Below are 24,621 nucleotides of genomic sequence, written 5' to 3'. Positions count from 1 at the left end.
TGGGGCAGCGATAATCAGCAGCTTTTACCATGCCATTTATTAAAGAGTATATAAAGAGGCGGGAGGGGCAAAATGGGAAGAAAATAAAATAATCTCCCGTTGCCCAGACAGGTTAATGGCTTTGATCATTACTGTAAACGGTTGCCCCCATATCAGGATACGACTTAAAGGTGCCATTAGCTCCTCTCAAAATAAAATATAAAAAAACCTACAGATGCATGTATGAATATTTCCATGTAGAACTTAGTACATGTTTGAGCCGTTAAACCACATTTCTACAAATGGAGAAATATTGCATCAGCAGGGTGTCAAATATCGCATCGGCAGGGTGTCAATAACAGTTTATGCTGCGTTCCTTGTAAATAAGTGAGGAATTCAACTTGAGACTGTAGGCTGCTCAATACTATTTGTTCAAAATCTGCATTAAACCCCTCCCAACTCCTCCACCCTCCCCAGCCAATGGGCTTGTACCATACGCCTTTACATAAATACTGAAACAGGCCCCCACCTTGCAGCAATTGCGAGACCCATCAAAATTCTTTTCCATTTAAAAAATATACCTAAATTCGAGGATTCAAACAGTTACAATAAGAAAATGTTACAGTGCCTTTGACTAAGGAAATATTGCTGTCTTAAAAAAGCCAATATTCCCTTTTTTGCATATTGAAATGATTCTCAGCATTTGTTTTACAACTTACCTACATACAATAATTTAGTAAAATGAGAATGAAAAAGGTAGATACTTACTATACTCAATGATTGGGTTCGGGTCTTTGCACGCCCGGTCCGCCGCGGCCCTGTCCACCATGGTCACAAAGCCGTAGCCCCGGGACTTAACCGGTCTGCCGGTCGGTGATGACCACGGCCTCCTTGATGTCCCCGAACACCTCGAAGTACTTCCTGAGCGAGGCGTCGGTCGTGTGGTAGGGGAGGCCGCCAACAAAGATCTTGGTCATGGTGGTGTCCTTCTGCAGCGTGTGCATGGCGGCCGGTGGACTGTGCAACGGCAGGCGCTGGAGCAGCATGTGACAGGGGCTGTGGGCACCCGTGGGCGGCGGCGATGTGCGGGGGAAGAAGAGCTCCGACGGGCAGGGCTGAAAACGGGAGCGGGAAGCAGTCCTCAGGCAGCGCGGGTCCCCATACGCCTGATGCACCGGCCTGCGACCAGGAAGTCAGGCAGGCCGGCGCGACAACCGGAAACAGGAAGTAGGAGGGTGGGAGCCTACCCCGCCTCCCAGGGAAGAGCCGTGATTGTTTGGAGCACCGGAGCAGGCAGGAGCCTACCCTGCGCCCCGGTGCCGAAGGAGGGAGGAAGAGTCCTGCTGCCGGGCCCTGCAGCTGAGGAGAGCCGCCGCACCAAGGAAGCCGGTGAGTGGGTTGCTGAGCTGCGAGGGCGGGGGCGGGGGGCATGTGTGTGCACGCGCGTGCGGCGGGGGGGGGCCTGTGTATGTATGTATGTGTGTGCGTGCGTGTGTGTATGTGTCTTGGAGTGCGTGTGTGTGTGACTGCGGAGGACGGGGGGTGTGTGAGCGAGTGTCTGTATGCGCGCGCATGTGCACGGCGCGAGGCAGAACGTGCGCGTTCGCGCACACAAATCCAGGGAAAAAGCTCGTAACACCCTCTTGTCCTCCTTCCCCCGTAACAGACAACATTAGGTCTCCAGCTGGACACCTGTATCCTTTGGATGCAGTTTACCAGCTCGACCTAAAAAGGAGTTAAAATAATCCTCAGTGAATCCATATCTACAAAGGAGTTTAAATGCAGTCATTTTGCAAGAAAAGATCAGTTCAACAATGTATTAAACAACAACCTGTGAAGATGTATGCTGCACCCATACAGTTCCATCCCATAAATAGTGATGCTCTCACCCCACAAATACCATCAGAGAACACTGCGGGTTGCTTCTTAAACAGTAGACTGGGGATTGTGTGATGAATAAATAAATCACGTAACCACCAGCCTACTGTGCAACAAACAATTATCAATTAATTAATGCAACAATAATCATCACTGTGGCCATTAACCCGTTGCGTGCTGGCGTGTGTCAACGGCCGTCGCGAGCACAACCTTCGGAGTGCTGCGCACATCCGTTGGCCGATGCGGCCCGCCCGCGCACGGAAACCTCCGCACTGCGGCGGATTCTACACTGCGGTAAAGGGGTTAAATAGATAGGCTTAAAGTGCATGCAATAAATGAATAGTCCTCAATGCATCAAACGAAAAGATATTATTCGGTAAATCAATTAAAAAAATACTGTCACCCCATCACTTCAACAAAAAATCCCCAGTGCGCTCCTAATGCTACTGGCTATATCCATTCTTAAAATATCAGTAGTGCATCAATTTCACCAATTACACTCTGTGCGCATAATAACAAAACAATAACCCCTGTAAACCTATTCAACAAATATTGTGCATTGCATCAATAAAATTAGCCATTAAAGCATCAATTTTTTAAACAATCTATTCTTTTTCTTGGAACAATTGGTGATTGTTGCATTCATTCAACAATTATTTGTTAGTTTACCAAAACAAACTCCTTACGGCCCAATCAACAAATAAATTGATGCAAATTCAAGGTTTAGTTTGGTGCGCAGGAACTGCACCGATTGTAACATTTCACGCATCCCTGCAGCCATCTCTGTGTTGACATCTACTAGTTCTGTGATGCCCTTTCCTATGTCTTCCATGTTGTTATTCAGGTTCCTCATTTGGCGTTGGCAAGACATGATGGCCTTTCCCTGCATCCTCTGGATTTTTACCATGCTCCCCTCCAGGCCACGGAACACACTTGAACCCTCCACATGTGCAGCTACACTGCTTTCTTGGACTCTGCGGCGTCTTGCGCCAGTACGGGACACCTCTGCACTGGACTGCAGTGTGGCAGAGCTACCATCCCCAGGCAAGGTGTGTGTGTCTTCCCCTCCATGTCACCTGCTGATGAGTCCATTTCCAATAGTGGTGCCACTACATGCCTCCTGCTTGGTTGTGATGCAGGTGTTGTCTCATGCAGTGATGGTGGCATATCTGGGGATGACAGCAACAGAGGGGATTGTGAACGTTCTGGGGACGCCTGCAACTCTGGAGCTATTCCTGTGTCTTGTGAAGGAGGATGGCTACTTGGTGCACCTGTGTCCTGTGATACGTTCTGTGCACTTGGACCTGGCTCCTGACTCTCATCCCTCTCTGGTGCCGTGCCTTCAGTCTCCTGGGAACGCCTGCGAGATGTGTCACCTGTGGACATATGAGCGTACATTAGCTAAGCGCTACTGTCTCACAGACACTACAATTAAATCTTTTTCACTTTCGCTTCATTCTGTCTGCAATCATTTCCCTAACTTGCTGGTTGCTGTGCTGTATGACATGGTATTTCATTTCCTGACTATATGTCCCATGATGCATTGCTCCTGTATAGTGCTAGCAGTACTGGACTGGGGTTCACTTAGCCACTAAGGGTAAAGGTAAGGATGATGGTGTGGGGGGATTGCTGTGCATGCGTCTTACCTTTTCTGCTTGCAGCTCTAGCTGAGCTGTCTACTTCTCCCAGTCCGCAGATGCTGTCAGGTTCAATGGTTGAGGCCACCATCTCCTCCAGGTCAGTAAGGGGGGGTGCTGGGTTCTTCCTTCCACCAGTTTTGGTTGCCTGCTTGTGGTGTTCAGCCAATTTTTTTTTGTTTGGCTCCTGAGGTCGTAGAACCTCTTTTTCAGGTCCTCTGTGTCTCTGTAAGTCACTCCCACTGCATTCACTTCGTCAAGTATGTCCAGTCAGAGTTTCCTTTTGGCAGATTCTGCCACAGTGAGGGACTGCCTGCCAAACAGTTTTTGGTGCACCTTCAACACCTCCTCAACAAGGACCTGCAGCTCCATGCTACTGAATTTAAGTTTCCTCTTCCTCTCTGGCTGCTCTTTGTCTTTGCTGCTTGCCATTTTTCAGATTTAAAAGTGCACTAAACTCTTTCTGCTGCACAGGGACTCTTTGCTCCAACTGCCTCTCCAGAAGCTTCTAATTAGTTGCAGCTGCCTGTGTAGCCACTTCCTGGTAGGGAGGGGGAGGGTGGTAGCACCTGATCGGCTGCCTACTTAAGTTTCACTTTTGTTTGCTTTCCGATTCGGAATTTACCGATTCGGTATTTCCCATTCATTCCTATGGGCCAAAAGGCCCATTGGAATTAATGGGAAATACCGATTTGGTAAATTCCGATTCGGTAAATACCGAATGACCGATTCCGAAAAAAAAAATTCCTACATTGCATTTACAGACTCATAAATACCGAAATTGGTAAAATTCGGTATTTAAGAGTCGGTAAAATGCAATTACCTACATCTGGCCCCTAGACAAGAGAATGCATATGAAGTCCATATTAGGTAATCCGGGTTGGGTTAGGATCAGAGGGCGCGCGCTCGTGCCCCTTGCTGTCGATTGTGGCTTCCTTGGTTTCACGGGCTGTGTTCACTTGCTGTGGTGCCCAGCTAGTGTATGGCGTGTGTACAGACCCTGATGTGGTGTCACTCCCAGGAGGGACCAAGGGTGGGGGGAGGGTGGCATGGGAGTATGTGAGAACTTACAGCATGTCACGGTTGGGTGCTACATTGAAGACATATGTATTTAGGGAAGCTCCATACATTGGACCCTCTGTAGGTGGAGCGACCTTCTCTTGTGCCGTCTACCCATCCTTTTATTTTACTTCACAGGAGGGCTCTTCCTTTTCTCGGTCCTGGACCGGGAGGTGCTTCACGGTGACATGTTGGCACTATGCAAAGAAATGATAATAAATGAGAGTACTGCTGGAACAGAATAGACTATGCCCAGCTATTAATTTTCATACTCCTGAACTCCAGGCGCTCTGAAGAGTCTTACAGGCAAAATGCAGACGGCATGGAAAGCACAGATGAATAATAAGTATGTCCAACTGTGAAACACTGTATTATACCCAGTTCTCTTTCTCTCGCCCCAGGATCTTGAGGCTCTCAAAGCCGCTGAAAAGGTTGCATGTTTCTTGTCTTTCTTGTATGCAAATGAAAGGATGTGCCTAGCACTTTATTTCGCTCTATCCCCAGAGCCCTACAGTGGGCTAAAGTACCTTTAATAGGCCAGGTGAATACTAATGAATCAACCGGTCTTTTTAGCTTAAAGGATAGAGTAAGCTAGCTCTTTTTGATCTCCCGCTAGGGATAAAGGGATAAATAAAGGTCTGAAATGTACTGTCGCAATATATTGGTGGTACAGAAAATACCAATAAATAAAAAAATTATTCTCTTGCTCACAAGCAGCACTACATCCTGTGGCTAGCTTGTCCTCGATCGCTGTAGGACAGGGGTCTCCAAAGTCAGTCATGGAGAGCTGGAACCATGCCAGATTTTTAAAATAACTACATTTATCTAAATGGGGATATGCTACAAATCTGGCATGGATCCGGGTGTCAAGGACTGACTTTGGAGAACCCTGCAGTAAAATCTTGAAGTGCACTGCTGCGCCTGGAAGGCAAGTGTTGGTATTACACAAAATACCACTAAAGGATTTAATGTCTCTTGCTGGCCAACAAAACAACCCAGCGTGCCTTGCTCCTTTTTCTGTCACTCTGGTCCCTGGGTGCCCTGAAGTGCCTGGAAGGCACCATGTTGACACTATACAATGTAGCAAGTAGATTAACTTACCACCTGTGGGAAAAGAGGAGAGTATGCACAACTTCTCCATCTGTGGAACGTCATAGCGATGAGAACTATCTGGGAGGCCAGATGTTAGCACTATTCCAAATAGCAATAAATTGTTGAATAATGCACGTGTCCCTATCTGGCAAAGGATAATATGCTCCGCTTTTTCAGCTTTTACTCCATGGTCTCAAAGCGCTATGAAGTATTTGGAAATCAACATGCTGGAGTTATGAGATATGATATGAGATATATATATATATATATATATTCTCCCGATCTCATTCCGGGAAGTGATAATGTTCAAAAGTGTCTGAAAGTGAACAGGTTTGTACTATAGAAAATACCAGAGCTCAACATCTTCACCAATCTGTTGTTTGTAGATTTATATCGCTAACATTTTAAAGATTCAGGGCTTTGTTGGTGTACTTCACATGTTGGTATCCTTGCAAGTCAAATTCCCGTTCACTGGTATTATAGTGGTCAATGGTTTCGTGTTAGTGGTGCAGCTAATGTTTTTTTATTTTTTTTAGCTGAGACCAGTTGATGGGTAGAGTGCATCATAGTCAGGTAGAGTAGATCATTAAAGTCACTAGACGTGCAGGCCTGGTATAATTGTTATGATTTTTCAAGCTCCATGCGTCATTTCAGTATATTTACTGTAAAGGAGATTTCCTGCATTTTTCCACTGTCTCCATAGGACCATCTCCACAGCGCTGTCCTTATAACACTGTCTATATAGCATTGTCCTAAAGCTTAGGACTATATCCTGGGACACATCACTCGAGTTTATAAACCCACTAAGATGGCTCCAATTGCCAGTCGATTTAATGGATTGGGCACCAAACTAGTCTTCCATGGTCACAGGACCATAATCCTTCTATTGAGAGACATCTACCTTTGCCAACAATAGCTCCCAACTACCACCGGTGTCCTGCTTTATTTTCACGTAGATCCTTAACAACTCACCACAAAAATGTTGAAGTTAGAGGGCAGGGTCTTCATACACGAGCCTGGATCCACTTAAAAAAGTTATTTATTTCACATTAGGCCCTTAGGCCACAGCAACACCAGGTGGGTTCTATCAGGGCTCAATTCTCCTCCATTGTGCCCATCTCCCGTCTCACAGCCTCCAGTCCAAATCACACACTAACATTCTATTACATCACTTACTGGCAGTATTCCAGACACCAGCTGACACATACAGGGAACGGGGACACACAACACCATTTGTTGCAGTTTCACTGAAGAGAGAGAGAAAAGAGTTCTAACACCCAGTGGACCCTTCTGGTCCAAAACAAGGAAGAGAACAGAAACGTGGTGCATGAAGGACAAGGCCACATAAGTTCAGTGAAGGTCAGGCTTTGGAGGCGGCAGTGGTCTAGATAAATAATCAACAAGATACATGTGAGGACCAAGGGAGGCAGCAGCAAGAAACAAGAGAGCCATTGACTGTGAAGAGTAACGTAGGTGTGGGCTAAAGAGAGACAGACCCACAGGTGCGAAAGAAGAGCAGTATGTTAAATTGATCTTTTTTTCCACAGACAAATACAGTCATTGCCTTCTGTTTGGTGTCTTGTTTACCATTTACCTCCGAAGTGCAGATCAGCAACCACCATACAACGCCCAATTGAACCATTTAGCACAGCAGTAAAAACAAGTATATTAGGCAATGCATGTGCAACAAGCCACTGATGCAACTGCACCTGATAAAACACCAAACCACTTTGATCTTTTCCCCTTTTTCCTTTCTGTAAACCCCAAAGAAACACTATGACTTTCACTTATGTTCCCTGATCCTTCTTCTGGCATGCATCCTCTTGTAACTGGATTACAGGTCATCTTACATCAAGCAATACTGCTTTACAGTACACTCTGACATTTTATTTAAAGTTGTTGCGTTTTGTTATGCCACTAACATACCAAAGAAGAAAACATTACAAGATCCTCTGCTGAAGCAGACAGGCACACCATTGTCCCTGCACTTTTACCATCACACCACTCCCAAATGCACATACCCTGCATTCTCGCAGACAGCTTTCACTCTGCATGCACACAGGCACAGACTAGGCTGCAGCAGCACTAAATTGCACTTCCTTCTCCACAGAGTCTAGTTAGGGTCAGGCAGGCAAAGTGCTTTCCTGGTACCTGTTTCAGTTTGTGTGCCGTTTGTGTGAGATTGAGTGTTAAGGAGGCCAAGCAGAGGAAGGGCCAAGCTGCAGCCAGCTAGAAAGAAGGGTTAATGGGGAGTACCTCACGATCTACTCTCCCAGGGTAGAACCAGTAGAGGGAGGATGCTGCACTCGGTCCTCCTGGAGTCCCCTCCCCATCTGCAGCAGCCAGAGTATCTAGGGGGTTAGGGGCTGTAAAGGCAAATGTTTATGTTTGTTTATGTTTATTGGTTTATATAGCGCTGAATCACCCATGAGGGTATCTCGGCGCTTGGAACTTTGACAGCAAAGGCACACCAATTCGGTTATGGTCAGGCTAAGATTACATACCACTGACCAGAGACAGGTGTCACCTCTTAACTTCCCAGGTGGGTCCAATAGGCAGTGAATCGAGTTGGACAGGGTGGGTAAAAGGCAACTGCAACCGGAAAGTAGGAAGTGGCCACAACTAGCCAGCCCCACGACGTACCAATCTGGAGACTCCTGCTACTTCGAAGGTGAAGTTTGTTGTGTGGGATGGAAATCATGGCATGGATGGAGCCAGGAGGAGACTTTAAAAAAGAGCCACAGACCGCTGTTCTTGCTTCAAAGTTGCTTGCTTGCACTGACCAGCATGTGCTCCTTTCTCTTCTACGTTCTCAGGAGAACAGTTGTACACTCAATGTACATTGGCTGGCAGAGTCCTCCCCTGTCCAGTCGTCTCTTTGCCAGCAACCATACCAGGAAAAGGTGGAGGAGGAACACACACTATTGTTTCTGCCTGCCCAGCCCTGCTCTCAGGCCTTTAATCCATGGTGCTCCACATGCGAAAGTGTAGGGAAAAACCCCCCAAAGAAATAAACCAGCACCAAAAACTGCCACACCCATGAACCTTTTGTCAAAACACTGCCTTGTGCCTCCAAGGTGAGTAAACTCTCATTGGGCACCCCCAACAAAACCCTTAAAACACTGTTTCACTTCTTTTCCTGTTCTAGCACCAAGGCTTTTGATTACAGCTGGTTGGCGTGCTTTTTCCCATTGTGAGAGGGTAATGCCTATTACATCTCTCAAAACGAGAAGCTTCGGATGCAAGAGCGAATAATGAGCACAGTGGAAAAGAATGGATTGGGGATGGAGCTGAGAACCAACACCAGCCAGAGGCAAGGGAGCAAGAAGAAGTGGTCGGGATACAAGAGGGATTGGAACAACCAAGGCACGATTGTCCCCTAGTTTATGTTGACTTATTCAACATGCTTCTCTCTGTACAAACCACTGTTAGATTATATATCTGGTTTAGATCCACTAATTCTCAATAGAACAGGGAAGAATTATTGATGCTCACTTCACTGGATCAGATTAGTTTTGAAGGATCTGCCTTTTGCCTGCAATAAAACATTCCCTTATACACAATAGAGGCCAAGGGCATGGGCACTGTGAACAAAAAAACAAAGAAGATGTGCAGTGTGTCCATCAGCATCCACACATGAGCTTGTTCTGGCAGAAGAGGACTGAAGCCCTGCAACAAGTACCACATTGACTGAAGCATTGTCAGAGTGAAATTCACAATCACCGACAATTATTAGATTTATTTTCAAATAAACTTTAATGTATTTAGCGTTTACTACCACTGACAAGGCTTTGAAGCGCTTTGCAGGGAGCAATACGCAACTCTGAAACCCATGACTTGAGTTAAATAGTAAGATTAGTAATATGTGCTTTATTTTTCCTTGTGGATTATTTGTGGTACCTTTGAGCTCTTGATTTCTTGTGTGTTTAGTAGTGTTTAAAGAAGGGGTGGAATGAGGGGAATTTATTAGAAAATGGGGAGTTGTAAGTCATTACTGGGAGTAGTAGACATATGCACCAGTTAGTTATGTGAATTGGTGCAAAAAGAAGGGTGGGGTTTGAAAAAAGTCTGTTTGGGAGTTCTTAGTAGTCGGAAGATTTGGGTTGGGTGTGAGAGAGGAGGGAAATGACAAAGGTTGAAGGGAGTTCATCTTTTATTAAACAAATAGCAAATTAACCTATGCATGCAGATATACATACACGACACTTAGTGAAGTTTTAGTAGCGAGCTTTAAACCCCTCTATAAATACACCTGTATTTAGCAGCAATATTTACATGATCTGACAGAATCAATCAATCGGGGAATTGTGAAGCTCAGCTACTTACCTGAGAGGGTCTCAATGAGTTGGGGGGGGGGGGGAGGTGGAGGCAAGTTCCACTGAGTGCAGGGGTCATCCAAAGAGCCAGGTCTTGATGTCCGTCCTGAACTGGGGCAGTGTAGGCATTTGCCAAAGGTGGATGGGAGATCGTTCCAGTCCTTGGCTGCGAGGTAGGAGAAGGACTTTTCTCCCGTTCTGGTCTTGTAGATGCGTGGGATGGTGCCCAGAGAGAGGTCAGCTGATTGAAGGAGTCTCTTAGGTGCATGGAAGGAGAAGCGTTTGTTTAGGTATGCTGATCCGATGTTGTGGACTGCCTTTGTATACGTGGGTGAGGAGCTTAAAGGTTATTCTTCTTTTAATGGGGAGCCAGTGGAGATCGTGGAGGTGTTGGGTGATGTGGTTGTGACGGGGGATGTCTAGGATCAGTCTGGCCACAGCGCTCTGGAAGGTCCGGAGTTTGCAGAGGAGTTTCTTGTTGATATCGGCGTAGAGGGTGATGCCATAGTCTAATTTCCTACTAATGAGGGCGTGTGTGACCGTTTTTCTTTATTCTGGTGGGATGCATCTGAATATTTTCCGGAGTATGCGGAGTGTGTTGTAGCAGGCTGAGGATTCGGTGTTGATCTGGTGGTTCATCGTGAGTGATGAGTGAAGTATGATGTCGATGGTCCGTGCGTGGTCTGTCGGGGTTTCCGAGGGAGGGGGCCACCAGGTGTCATCCCATGTAGACATGTAGAGGGAGTGGAGCCAAGGACTTCGGCATTCTCGGAGCGGAGTTCCAGGCAGCTCTTCTTCATCCAGGTGGCAACTGCTTTTATCCCTTCTTGGAAGTTGTGCCTGGTGATGTTGGGTTCTTTGGTGAGGGAGAAGATGAGCTGGGTATCGTCTGCATAGGATCCAATGTTGAGCCTGTGGTTTCTGAATATGGTTGCGTGGGGAGCCATGTAGATATTGAAAAGGGAGGAGCTGAGGGAGGATCCCTGGGGCACTCCACATCTGGTCTCTGTAGGTTCGGAGAGGTAGGGCTGTTGTAATTTGGCAGCGATTGGGTTAGCATTAGCAGAAGCCATCCTGTATTTAGAGGTTATCTTATCCGTTTTGTGGAATCCATTTGGTATTTCTGGCAGCCATCTTGTTTGCCATGTGCTACCACGTGCGTGCCATGTGCTCTGTCCTTTCTTGCTGTTGTCTGCTCTTAGAATCTGCCTAGAGACAGGTTATATTTAGTTTCCTCTGCTTCGCACATGCTCAGTTGTGCTTGCAACTGTCCATGCAGCTGCTGTTAGTCTGTAACTGTCAGGATGTGTTCACCAGAATTAGCAACTGTTAGCTCCTTCTACTTGTTGACTGTGCATTTTCTGTATGACCTTATATGTACCTATAACCTTCTTCTTGTACTTGTACCGCCTTCTTTTGAGCCCCTGTGTGGGTATAAAAGAACCAAGCTCCTTCGATTCAGGGTGCTACTTCATACACTACCGAAGGGTGTTGTGTGAATGTAGTTCCACCTCATGAGGTTTAATAAATCTTGTATTTTCTATTCCAGTTTCTGTGCCAACTTCTATTCTATGGTCTGAGGACTCTGTGCAGAGAAGGGCGAAACCCTAGCACTGGTAGGCCTTGCTGACACACCCGTTTCTGCCATTAGGCAGGACTAGGCGGCCGCCTAGGGCGGCAAAATGGTGAGGGCGGCATTTTGTTGTGTGGGGCACTAGTCTGGAAACAGGAAATCATGCAGTGGAGAGTGCATTGTGCAAGCGCACCTGCTGTTTGCAATTGCTTGTGACATCATGATGTTGCGCAGCCTAGATTAATAGCGTGTGTGTGTAGAGCGGGGTGCGGGACACAATAGTGTAAGTGTGAGTCCCCAGGGCCGTCAATCTTGTAGCGCTGGGATAGCGCTACCAATGACGGCCCTGGTGAACATTTTTGGCCAATCCATGAGCAGTGCTTCAGCCAGGGAGGGCAGGCCAGTGCCGGTGACGCGCACGGCACACCAGTGCCACCATCTCTCTCGGCGCGTGCGGGGGACGGTCGGACTGTGTGTGTCGGCTGGCGCGCTGCTTCCCCTTTGATGGCCGTGAGTTAACCATAATTTAATTAGTATACTGCAGCTGCCACCTGCCACAGTGCCACACAGTCTTGTTGTCCGGTCCCGGCTCCGTCTCCCGTCGGCGCTCTTTTTTTTCCTGACTCCAGCACCACGAGCCTGCAAAACAGCACAGCCGTGGTCAGGCCTAGCCGTGGTGGTCGTGGGGACGTACGCAGGTCGTGACTTGAGCAGTGCACGCACCGGTGAGTCAGTCAGAAGGCCGCTGGCAAAAATAAATATACATATTTCGGATCGGATGCAAATTCAATTGCAAATGAATCATGTGTAATAATGTTGTTCATCATTCATTACTCAGGCAGCCTGCTATTGCTAATAATGTTGTAAATGATGAGGCGAGGCGGGCGGGTGAATCATTATCTGTTATCTCCGACTCGGAGCCCGGGCCCGTCCTCACGGTCACGGCCGGACTGAGAGTGAGTGGCGCAAAATACTGGTGAGCAGAGCTGGCTATCAGCACTGTGAGGGGTGAGGTGATGCCCTGTGTCTGAGTGAGGTTTGTGGTGGCACGGGCAGGTCGGGTCTGTTTGTAGCAGCAGGCCAGGCAGTCTAAAAAGATCTGAGAGTGAGATCATAAGATGGCCGTGGTGGCGGCCCCATGTGTCCAGGCCTGCGGCCTGTGACTGAGGTGAGGTGATGAATCTACCTCTCTGCATGTGAGCGAGGCTGGAGCCTGGAGGAGTAGTAGGACACGGGAGAGGGGGTCAAAGAAGCATGAAAAGAGTGTGCAGAACTTAAGAGCAGAGGACCCCTTACCTTATTTATGCGTTTTTATAGCGCAGAATTTACCCGAAGGTGTCAGAGCGCTTCACAATAGGAACAGTCTGAGAGGACCTTTCACTCGCCAGCTTGATTTGTTGACAAGCGGTGGTTCTTTAAAGTGGTAGGGAGACCCCATTGCATCTACTCCTGCGAGTATATCTGTCTAAGCCGTCAAACCTTGAAGTTCATTACATTGTATGATTGCACTTTTGGTGTTAATTTTGTCAAATGCACCAAAGCACTTTTCCTTAGAGTAGAGTGTTGATGCTAAAACAATATTACAAAGGGTGCTTTATGGGAAAACGGGTTTGCCTATGAGGGATGTAAGACTAGACTGTGACCCTATTGAGTAACTTCTTTATGATGGCACTTCTCGCCATTGCATAAATGACATAGACACACTGAATAACTGGGATGGTCATTACTTCACTGCCAAACTACAGAAGAAAATAGAAAAATAAAGCTTCCCCAGTAAATATCTATTTGTACCGTATATCTTTCTGAGTCCTTTGACAGCAGTCCTAATAACAGGCAACCATTGCAAGCAGACTCCTCTCTTTTTGCTTTTCACCTGTTAAGAGCCAGTTGAACTACAAATGTAGCAACATTTGTCAGCATGTCCAGGGTTGAACTGGTCAGCAGTTGAGCACTTTCCATGTCCTGGGCTCTATATGTGCCTAAAAACGAGACAACGTTCATAATGGACGAAAAGACAAATATTCTAGAAAATCCTATGATCTAAGTTGACTGCTAGTGGGCATTATTGGTCCTACATGTAAGTAGGTGATCTTAGGAGATGCCAGCTCATTTGGTCCTCTTGAAGAATGTTTGCAGTCTCATCCAACCAGCAACCGATAACTTGCAGCTGTATCAACTCTGTAAGAATGAGGAGAGAGACAACATAGTTTGCTTTGTGGACATATTTGAAAATATTTAGCAAATTTCAAAACACGCAAAATCTGCCATTTTTTTTATTTAGATGAAGAGCGGTCTTAGGCTGGATATAATACCCAAATTCGAGCTGCAGGCCAACAGGATAAATTAATACATTTTGAAAGTTTCTCTCGGTTCATACACTTTGGGGGGTTCTTGATGCGAAAGTGCAATGTGAACCCCAAGAACTGCCTGGACTGTCCACAGACCAAGGAGATCGTGTGGAGAATGTAGTTCCCCATGACAGAAAAAGGGAGGGGGTGGCATTTTTCAATTCTCGCCTAGGGCAGCACAACACCAAGAAACGGCCCTGCTTGCTGAGGCCCACTACTACAAATTGGCGATCCAACGCAGGGCTCATCGGCGACTCGGATGCCCGAAAGAGCGGTCGCGCTGAGTTCTGCCTGTGAGAAATGAGCATACCCAGCCCAGGGCTTTTCCGCCGATGCCAGCGTTGTGGAGTCTGGTGGCTAGTGTGCTGTGGGAGACGGTGTTGAAGGCAGCTGAGAGGTCCAGGAGGTTGAGGGCTGTCGTTTGGCCTTGGTGGAGGAGGGAGTGTATGTCGTTGGTGGTGGTGAGTGGGGCGGTCTCAGTGCTCTGGTTGCTGCGGAATCCGGATTGGGATATGTCCAGGACTTTGTTGGCTTCGGTGAAGTTTTCTAGACAGACACATGTATCTTGTGGCAAAGTATACAATTTATTTATTTATCTTTCCACTTATATTAATTTATCTGCTTATAAAAGCAAGCATAGTTCAATGTACCAGGATGTATATATAATAAAAACCTCATCTCCATACCCCGAGAAGCATTGTTTGTAATGACTAAGTATATATGCACTGTCGAGTTTTTAAACATATTTATATATCTAAATAGATTGTCATATTTCTTCAACTTTCTCTGTGGTGATGTACTGTGTTTCGAGGCTTCAGGCATACTTGTTAGTCCTAACTCAAGCCCTGCTGACAATCGGAGTATAAGAGACTACAGGAAGCCCCTGATCAATGGACCATCTAGCTGGAATGCTGAAGCTTTGCTTTGGGGTTCACATCATAGAAAGGAGAGAGTGCTTGTCAGATACATGGTGATTGTGGTAAAGGGGCCTCTGGCACTTTCTAGGCATATCGCTGGACAGGAGGTTGCATACCATTGGGTTTCTGGTGGATGGACCTAATGGGATCCACCGAAGGGCTCCTGTTATGTTTACACTTTCTCGTCAGACTCCGCTTTATAGGCATAACTACTGACTGGCCTTTAGACTGTGCCTTTTCGAGTCAACAACTTATGAGTTACATCAGGCTGCCTGTTTTTCACTTTTGTTAATTTTTTCCCTATTTTGTTGTTCTGTTGTGCTCTCCCTTTGTGGATATGCTTCACCTGAGATAACGGGTTGTCCCTCAAGTCTTTTCTCAGACTGCTAGGATTACTATATTACCTGCTACAACATTGTGCAATTGGGGTTTCTTTGGGACCTGGTCCTTAACTTAGATGCAGGACTCTGGTGGGTACTGCAGAACATCGGAAGAGAGCTTGAGGTTGCGTTGGACTTAACACAGGGGTAACCTTATTCTCATGCATACAAAACTGATATGAGAGTTCTCTTCCCAAGGTTCTGCAATGGGATTGATCAGCTAATCTTCCTAAAGATTTACTAAATCTTCTACCCTTTGCCCCCTATTCCCCTTTTCCTTTCTGTCAGCCTGACATTATCAACTAAAGTAATAAATACTGCTATGAGGCCAAGAGAAAGTGTTATGTTTTTCACAGTGGTCTGGTTGCCGAACGTGACAAAGATTTGGCCATACCCATTATATTGGTCTCCTGAAGCTGACCCCCATGATTACATCGGTTACCTCATAGCCATGTGCTCCAGCAGCTGAGGACCATGTCCATGGCGATTTACAGCTGACACTGTTCTATCACATACAGATCCCTGAAATTGTCCGAAAGAAACCCAGACAATCTGTGTCCCACAGTTGTTAGTCACATCAACATTCAGCTGAGCATGCAACCACACATACAGTAGGAATTTTGAACAGATCCTTGGCTTTCTCTTCAGACAGGAAATCACACCTGCTTGGCAACTTGTAGTACACACGCCATTATTTCTGCAGAGAACTTAAGGAACATGGGGTTTACCTGCATGGATGAAAGAGTCAGGCTGTTTGCATTTAAGTAGGCTGAAATTAGCTTCCTGTGATGCAAAGCGAAACATTGTGACTGTTCTAAAACTTTTAATCATCAATATACGCCTTAATATTAAAAATGTGCTACAAACACAGTGTGAACAGCATATGTACTGGCAGAGTTCAAGTGTTAACTTTATCTGTGTAAACCATGCTTCGAGATCATGCCTCCATTTGTCACCTATAGGACTCCTGGAATGTGAAACCCAAAAACGGGTTCTTGGCATTCAGTGAGTTTACTATAATACGGGGGTCTATGTTTCCAGGGATAACAGGCAATACTTATTCAAAAGATTGCACAGTGCACTGGAGTTGAGCTTGAGACTGTTGTAAGAGGTGAATAGTAAAATCCCAGGATTTAGATAATACCGGATACCAAACAATAAATGTAGTACATTCAATAAAAGTGTATAGTAAAATGGAAGTTAGCCTGTACTTTTCAAGAAGCTGTGGGGTGAAGCTATGACTACTGACTGAAGAGCTGCGGTGCGCAAGGAGAGTAAGGCCAGCTAATTATAAAAGACCACCTAAAACAGACTGAACCTGGAGTATATGAAATAACAAAAAGCTCAACTTGTCACCAGTTCAGAATTAAAGAAGGTCTAGCCCCACAGGCTCAGACATCTGTGGCGCCTACCTGTGCTTTTGGCACCAGCACTCCCGGTTTCGGTCACTAGCCCCGTCAATGAGTATTGCTTGCATTCACATACTTATGAAGCTAGGATGGAGTTGTAGAGAACAAGGGAAGTTAGAGAGTTTCAGAAGTAGAAAAAAAGGCTAGAGAGAAACAATGACTTGCTCATGTGAGTCAAGAAAGTCAAGGAACAAAAAAAAGAAGCCAAAGTAAGAAAACTGAATTAAAAGAGAAGAATCTTGCTAATACACTAGAACTGAAGACCCAGTGACTTGAAACAACCAAGGTAGGGCCTGCTACAGAAGGGAACTCTGCATCCCTTAGAGACTACTCTCACGTCTCCAGTTGAAAAAGGAGTTGACTGTTGTAGAAACGAAGCTGGAAACTTCTTGAGGTTCGTCAGATTAAGTTTATTACAACGAGCCCCATAACACATCTAATGCATCTCACATCTCTGGTACAACTGGCAGGTAATGTCAGTTAAACTGTAAGCTATGGAACGTGGGGTGGTGAGGGGAGCGGGTGACCAATGGGAAAGGGAAGATGGGAATACATCACAATACCTGTCCTCGTTCAAGTGGTCGCTTGCCAGGGATTGACTCGCGCCAACCAGATGGAATGGCGCAGGCCAATCTCTGTCATTACAACTGTCAACTACTTGCTTGGAGAACCTTGAGAAAATAGAATTCATCCAGAGAGGGTAAGGAGTATATTTATGTCAGACACAAAGTCCATGACATCTCCAAATTAAAAGATTTAAAACACGGCCTGCCACCTTCCTTTGGAATGTAGAGGTTTCTTCTCAGAAATGTTAATGTCCGAAACTGGCCGTCACCTAGCAAAACAATGCTATTTTTTAAACCCCTATAGCAACCGTTGCCTTTAACTCCAACAGGATTGTTCGACATTTTAACTCCAGTTCCACTTTAAGATTTGATAAACGCTTACATGGCTCATGCTTTAAGGGAAGTGAAAGGGAATGATAAATAAAAAAAAAACAACTGCACAAAACATGCCAAATTTTATGATAATCAATGCACACAAAAAACTCATGGTCATACAAACTCATGTTGGTTGTTAAGGCGCGTGTTGGTGATCAAAAATAGCACACTGGTAACGTTAGCAGTAGAGAAAGCATCAGTTGGTAATTGCGCGTATGTGCACCAAAAAGTACTAAAATGAAACTACACCCCAAAAAACATTAGGAACAAGTCCCACTCTCTGAATGACTAAACATTATCCACAGACATCACTCGCCTTTGCAAATCTACAAACCATTTCATTCTACTTGTCCCCACAGATACCAGCAGACCACTTTAAATAATGGACCTGAAATACTAATTTTCTGCTCCGACTGCGTAACTGCTCATTCAGACAAATCTCACCTGTTCAGGAAGAGAAATAACAAGATCTGTGTCATGCTGGTTTACGATCCGTGTGAGGAAGTAGTCACTGCAGGCTGCAAGCAGGGACCTGTGAGCCCGGAAACTCTGGTCTTCCACTTGGATGGTGACATCGCATAAGAGGCCTTGCTTTCTCTGGTCATTGAGACGGAGGAGGACGCTGATGCTGTGCACAGAAGATTCATAGGCAAACACCGAGCTCTTCTCACTGCTCCCAGACATTCTGTTCCATCAATGGCTCGCACATACTTCAGTTACCCATCACACCTATAGGAAAGCCAAAGGGTTTGAAATGATTGTGAATCCAAATATACTGTATTTTAGTGAAACATGCTAGGAAACACTGTGCACTGACGGGGGTCATGTCAGAACGACTAAAACAACTAGAACAATAAAGTGGTGTACAAATGCTAGTAAATGTCATGCTTTATCCCCATTCATCTTACTGTATTTCTCTTGGTACTGCGTCAGGTAACAGATACTCAGGCAATGGCAGTGTGTGTTCCAAAATTGCTCAACGAGAAAAGGGATTCAGAACCTCAAACTGCAATTCCAACTGCATTTACAATTGATTTGTTGAAAATCTGATTTATTAAATATAAACAGTTTCACACTTCAGGTGTCCTCATTTTTCTCTCTTTACGAAAACGTTTTTAGAGCCCAAGATATTTTAACTACACATGCTATGTAGAGAAGTGCCGAATTGTCAGACACACAACATCGCTGCTGCATTGTCATTCACAATAATGGCCAGAGGCCAGGTGGTTCACGAAGTCCCTGCCAATAAAACAGAAATTTAGAACTATAGCCATAACCCCTATATTTGGAGTAAATAGATTACTTTTGAGGACTATCACAAAAATATCAGGAATGTAAGTGGGATTCTGCGACTGCTGAAGTTTCCCAGGAGGGCCCACAAGAAAGAATATTTCAGCATAAATGCAGTAGGTGGGCACTTCTGCAATCAGCATACAGAAAGGTGGTGCATAAGCACATTTACACGTTAAAATGTTATTTTTGCTTCGACATCATGTACAAATCCCTTTCTTGACCATAGTAAATTGTGTTCCTCTTCACTAAAACCCTGAATAACCATTTCCTCCTGCCCTAGACAGAAGTAAATTTGAATGTGGGGGGGGGGGGGGGGGGGGGTGGAAACGACCTGAAAAAGAGTGATGCATGCCCTTGTCAAACATCCACCAATCTAAAACCCACCAGAGGGAGCAAATTAGCCCTCAAATGTCATTTGCTACGGCAAAATCCCATAATCACTGGTTTTGTAAATCAGAAAATGGATATCCCCCTTGTAAATGTGGTCATTAACGTAGGTGCACGAATAGCATTCAAAGTCAGCCCACATTTTATTAAAATTTAGAACCATATTTGGGAGCCTCTTCGGAGTTTTGAGTCACATTGAAAAATACTGATCGGGCTGCAAATGTGATATCATCATTAAGTACCAGTCATATTAAAAACAGCACATTTCTCAACGTGAAGGTGCCTATATCTATCTAGAATAGCCCAGTTACACTTTCACAAAAAGTAGAAATGCAGCGCTTCACTCCTGGCATACAGAAAACATTCACAATTTAGGGGCCACCAATTTTGTCAGTACTCAAAAGTGAGGAATATGTTTTAATTTTCTTGACTTTAATATTCAACAGCCTTCGTTTATATTTATCTTTGAAAGTACAACAGCTATAAGGAAATGCAAAACAACAACAAATCACACATTAACCACTGTCCGATTAGCAGGCAAAAGACCCATGATGTGCTGCAGGCTCAATCGGCAGGAGCAATAATGCTACAGAAGCCGACAGGCACTAAACCCCTTTTTTGGGTCGAGCCTAGCGCAGCGTGCATGCGCTGATCTGCGAGGCATGTTGTATCTCCTCACGCTGCATTAATCATGCCTCTCGCTCCCCATTCGTTCCTATGTGTGCTTATTTAAATTCCTTTGCTTTCATTGGCCAGTTGTTAAATTTGTTCCTCCTTTCTGTGGGTGGTTCCTGTCCCTGGCAACTAGCCCTGTTACAAGTATTATTGATCCTTTATCACGTTACGTTTTTTGCACTTTTTTTGTTTTCTTTTGGAGAAACCAGATGGTGGGAGCTTCATGGAATGTCTTTTTTTATGAGTTTTATTTTTATTAAACTTTTGTTGCTTCATCAGCAGGGCACATCGCTTTATTTTATTTTTATAGATGTGGGCGATCAGTCACGTTACGAATCCTCTTCTAAAACGGCTGCCTGTCTCCTCCCCTCTTGTTCCTTCACTACTGTACTGGTAAGGTGCAAAAAAGACCCTTCCTAGCAGTTGCAGATGCCAGAAATGGTCCGATGCGTGGCCGGGAGAAAATCCTCTTCATTTTCCCTTGCAGACATTTTGTGCTCGGATCAGAATTTATTTTCACGGCATAATTGTTTTGCTGGTTTTTCCTATCGCGCGAACTGGCCCCAAAGGTATTTGTGCACTTTACATGAGCACCAGTTACTTTGGCTCCGAGTGCCTGCTCCGCTGCTCATGTGTTGCCTTGCCCAGGACGGACTGATACTCTTCCTCCTCCTGTCAGGCCATCATTTTCAGTCCTGTTATTTGCCCTTTTTCTATCTCTCTCTCTCTCTTTGGCTTTCTTTTAAAAAGTTTTAGTTATTTTTTTGTTGTCTTGCTGGCTATGTGTTAAACTAGAAGGTGTAGCAAAGCAAACACAAGGAGATGATGGACGGACTGCTGAACTTTCTCAGACAATCACACCCAGTCACAGATCTGGGTTGAATCCATCATCGTTCTTTAGCTCACTTCGCCACCTCAGTTCAGACCCAGCTATATGCAGATCAGTCTTGACCCTGTGCCTCATGGAAACAATCCAGGCCGAACTGCCAAGCCAGGTCTTCCCTGAACTGGAAACAAGCATCCTGGGACCGGTTTGGGGGTAATACCCCTCATCAGCCAGGCTAGCTTGAATCCAGTGGCAAAGTGAGCAAGGGACCCACATCTGTGCATACCTTGCCAACTTAGGGTGGACAAAGCAAACACAAGCAGATGATGGGCGGAGCGCTGAAACTTTTCAAACACTCACACCCAGATCTGGGATGAATCATCATTCTTTAGAATATATATATATATATTTCTTCTCAACTTTCCCCGTCGTAGAGGGAACTCAGTATGTCGGTGCCCGCGTTCGAGACCGGGAGCGTGTCTCTGTTTAGTTGCAGATACATGAAATCACGCGGCACACTTCTTGGCAGTGAAGATTTTTAGTTTATTTCACAGGTCTAGCGCAAAACTCCTACACGTTTCGAACAAACGTTCTTGGTCACGGCAGTGTTCTACATTAGTCCTTTTTTACTTTCCACATGTTATACTCTCTCCCTTTAACTTTCAGGGGGATGCACTATGGACCTTGTAGTTGAGTCAAAATAACTTTATTGTTTTTTATTTTTGTTTGTAAGTATGTTTCAGCTGGGGCTTATTGTGGGGATGCTTATCTAAAGCGATGCTCAGTAACACGTATAATCCTTTAGAAGGAAATTCATAACGTGTTGATTCACGGAAATACCGGGAAAATATACCATAAATGCTATTGATAAGCATAATGGTTCTGTGAGTATTCATTAGATGATGTTTCATTTGATTACTAGGGCTGAGTGCCCTTTACACCACTTTTTGCCCACTATTATGCTGTTCTCTATTATAGGCCCTGTTGTTATTTACATTTGTGCATTAATCCATACAGTGGTTTTTACTGTGATCAAACAGTACATGCTTTATAAATATTGTCCTTTTAAATTTCATTTCTCAATTATTACAGATGTACATGCATCTCCTCGTCTGCATTCAGACCCAACGGATGCATTGTCTTGAATTTTATTATAAGTCTGGACTCCAGTCTTCTCAATTTTTGTAGTCTATCCCCCCTCGTTCTTGTTTTGGGACTGTTGCCAGGCCCAAATATTTTATATCTTGCCAAGTCTTTCCAATATGAGTTTGGATGTGTTTTGCCATGGCATATGTGTTATCATTGTTCTGAATTGCCCGGATATGTTCAAGTATCCTCTTTTTCAAAGGGCATTTTGTGCTGCCTATGTATTCCTTTCCACAGCAGCATCTCAACATATAGACTACAAATAAGGATTTGCAAGTTATCTTGGTCTTAATTATAAAGTATTTTCCTGACAGGTCTCTCAGATTGGTAGTATTCTGTCCTATTTTGCAGGCCTTGCATGTCATACATTTTGTAAATCCATTGCTCCTCTTTTGGAGCCAATCTGCAGGTTTGTTTATTGAGAAACGGCTTTGCACCAAATGGTCCGAAAGATTTGGCGCTCTCCGATATGTGATTAGTGGACCCGTGCCAATGTCAGTTCCTATATCAGGATCTTTTAGTAGGACATGCCAGTATTTTGATAGAATTTTTTGAATTTTGTAACTTTCCTTGGTGTAGGTCAAAATCATACGTGGTCGGTCCTCTTCTCCTTGTTTGGTCTGCGTGGGCTTTTCTTTATTTTGTGATGTTGTTATTTTTCCATCTCTATTTCCCTTATCCAGTGTTTCCAATCTTGTTTTCAATCTTGCTTTTGCTTCCCACTGTGTGATGTCCATATGTTTATATCCTCGTTCCAGGAAACGATCTTTAGTGTCTTTAAACTTATTTTCCATTTCCTCACTGGTTGAACAATTCCTCTTCATACGGAGGAATTCTTCATATGGTATGCTTTTTATTAGTTTCTGGGGGTGAAAACTTAGTCCATGAAGGATGCTATTCGTTGCAGTCTTTTTCTGTGTGTGGTTGTTTCTATCTTGTTGTTTTGCACAAAGACCTTAATGTCCAGAAATTCAATTTCTTTGGGACTGATAGTATACGTGAATTTTAATCCTTCTTCATTATTGTTCAGGATGTTGAAAAAGGTCTCAAATTCTGTCATCGTTCCCTTCCATAATAGGAACAAATCGTCTATAAAGCGCAACCATAACGCTACTTTGGCCATGTGTTGGTTGTTTTCTTCTCTCCAAGCTACACTCCTCTCCCACCACCCCATCATGAGATTCGCATAGCTTGGAGAGAAGGAAACTCCCATGGCTGTTCCGCATCTTTGTTGGTACATTCTTTGATTGAAGAGAAACACATTATTGTACAAACACATCCTGATCATGTCAAGTAACATTTTTGAATGTTCTCGTTCCGTGATTGGTCTCTGTTTTAAGAAGAATTCGATGGCTTTGATTCCTATGTCATGGCTTATGGAGGTGTAAAGAGACACCACATCTATAGTCACCAAAAGATATGATGGTTGCCATTCTGTATTCATTAGAATCTTTAGGAAATCTCCAGTATCTTTTATGTAAGATGTCAATGTTGGAACTATGGGAGCAATGAAATAATCAACATAATTCGCAATGTTCTCATATAATCCTCAACAACTTGAAATTATTGGCCTTCCAGGCGGTCTATTCAATGTTTTGTGCACTTTGGGTAAAAAGTACATTGTTGGTGTGATAGGATTTTCCACCATGAGGTATTTCTTTTCGTTTTCTGTGATTAAACCTTTTTGTTGCCAACGATTTAATTTTGTTTCCAACTCCGATATGAATTCCGGAATAGGATGGTTTGTTAACAGTTCATAGTTTTTACTCACATTTAATTGGCGCAGGGCTTCATCAGTATATTATTGTTTGGCCATTATTATGATGTTCCCGCCCTTGTCCGCAGGTTTAATTTCAATCATGGTGTTATTTTTTAATGAGTGGATAGCTGCTAGTTCTTTTTTTGAAAGATTTTCCTTGTCATCTGAGTAAGTGTTATTTTTCATCTTCTCAATATCACTCATTACTAGGTCATAAAAAAGATCAATTTTATTTCCCGGGTGGAGAGTAGGATAAAATTTTGATTTGGCTTTAAAGGTGGTTGCAATTCTTTTGTCTGTTGTAACTTCCATTTCCTCAAGAATTTGGGTTTCTGTTATTTGGGAACCTGTCACTTCTTTCGCAAGTTCATAAGCAATGCGTAAATGGGGAACATCTTCGATATTATATATATCACTCTCTTTTGTGATGGTTTGTCTTTGAGTAGTTTGTAAGATGGATGGGTCAACTATTTCTTCCATTGAATTTGTATGATTTTCTGAAGTGATTTCTTGTCTTTAGATCGATTGTGGATTCAATGTTTTTCTCGCAAAAAACTTTTTTAGTTTAAGTTTCCTTATATATTGGTATAGTTCTATTTTTGTATCAACTTCTTCATGATGAATTTTAGGTCAGAAGGATAGGCCTTTGTTGAGTAGTTTAATTTCCTCTTTCGATAGGTTGTATCTTGATAAATTTATTACCAGATTTGGTGTTGCTTTTTTCTTTGTAATTAGCTCCTCACTGGTCTTGATCTCAGGTTGTACCTTCCTCCTTTGTCGGTTGCTTCATATTGTTTTGCGCTCTGTTTTCCTGAGTATTGTGAGCCCCTTCCTCTTGATCTTTGATATCCACGTCCACCTGGATTCTAGCGTGGTGTTTGCTGCTCATGATAGAGCAGCTTCCTTTCCTCTAAAAAAGAAAACTTACGTATGACCTTTTAATTCTATCAGCCCACTAGATTGTTGATAATGACCAAAAATTGTGTAATGATATTAATTGTATGCA

General features: G+C 44.3%; 1 protein-coding gene across 2 annotated transcripts in view; it reads right to left on the bottom strand.

Moving 5' to 3' along the window:
* Positions 1–24,621, bottom strand: part of BACH1 (BTB domain and CNC homolog 1) — a 222,566-nt gene that overhangs the window by 75,077 nt on the left and 122,868 nt on the right. For both annotated transcript variants that reach the window (XM_078658391.1, XM_078658390.1), the window contains exon 2: positions 17,974–18,258. In XM_078658391.1, coding sequence (XP_078514517.1) covers positions 17,974–18,213 — 240 coding nt within the window. In that variant the 5' untranslated portion in view covers positions 18,214–18,258. The remainder of the gene's footprint in view (positions 1–17,973; positions 18,259–24,621) is intronic.

This window comes from Lissotriton helveticus, chromosome 8 (assembly GCF_964261635.1).
Source record: "Lissotriton helveticus chromosome 8, aLisHel1.1, whole genome shotgun sequence".
Taxonomy (NCBI): Eukaryota; Metazoa; Chordata; class Amphibia; order Caudata; family Salamandridae; genus Lissotriton; species Lissotriton helveticus.
This window is presented reverse-complemented; position numbering and strand designations above follow the sequence as displayed.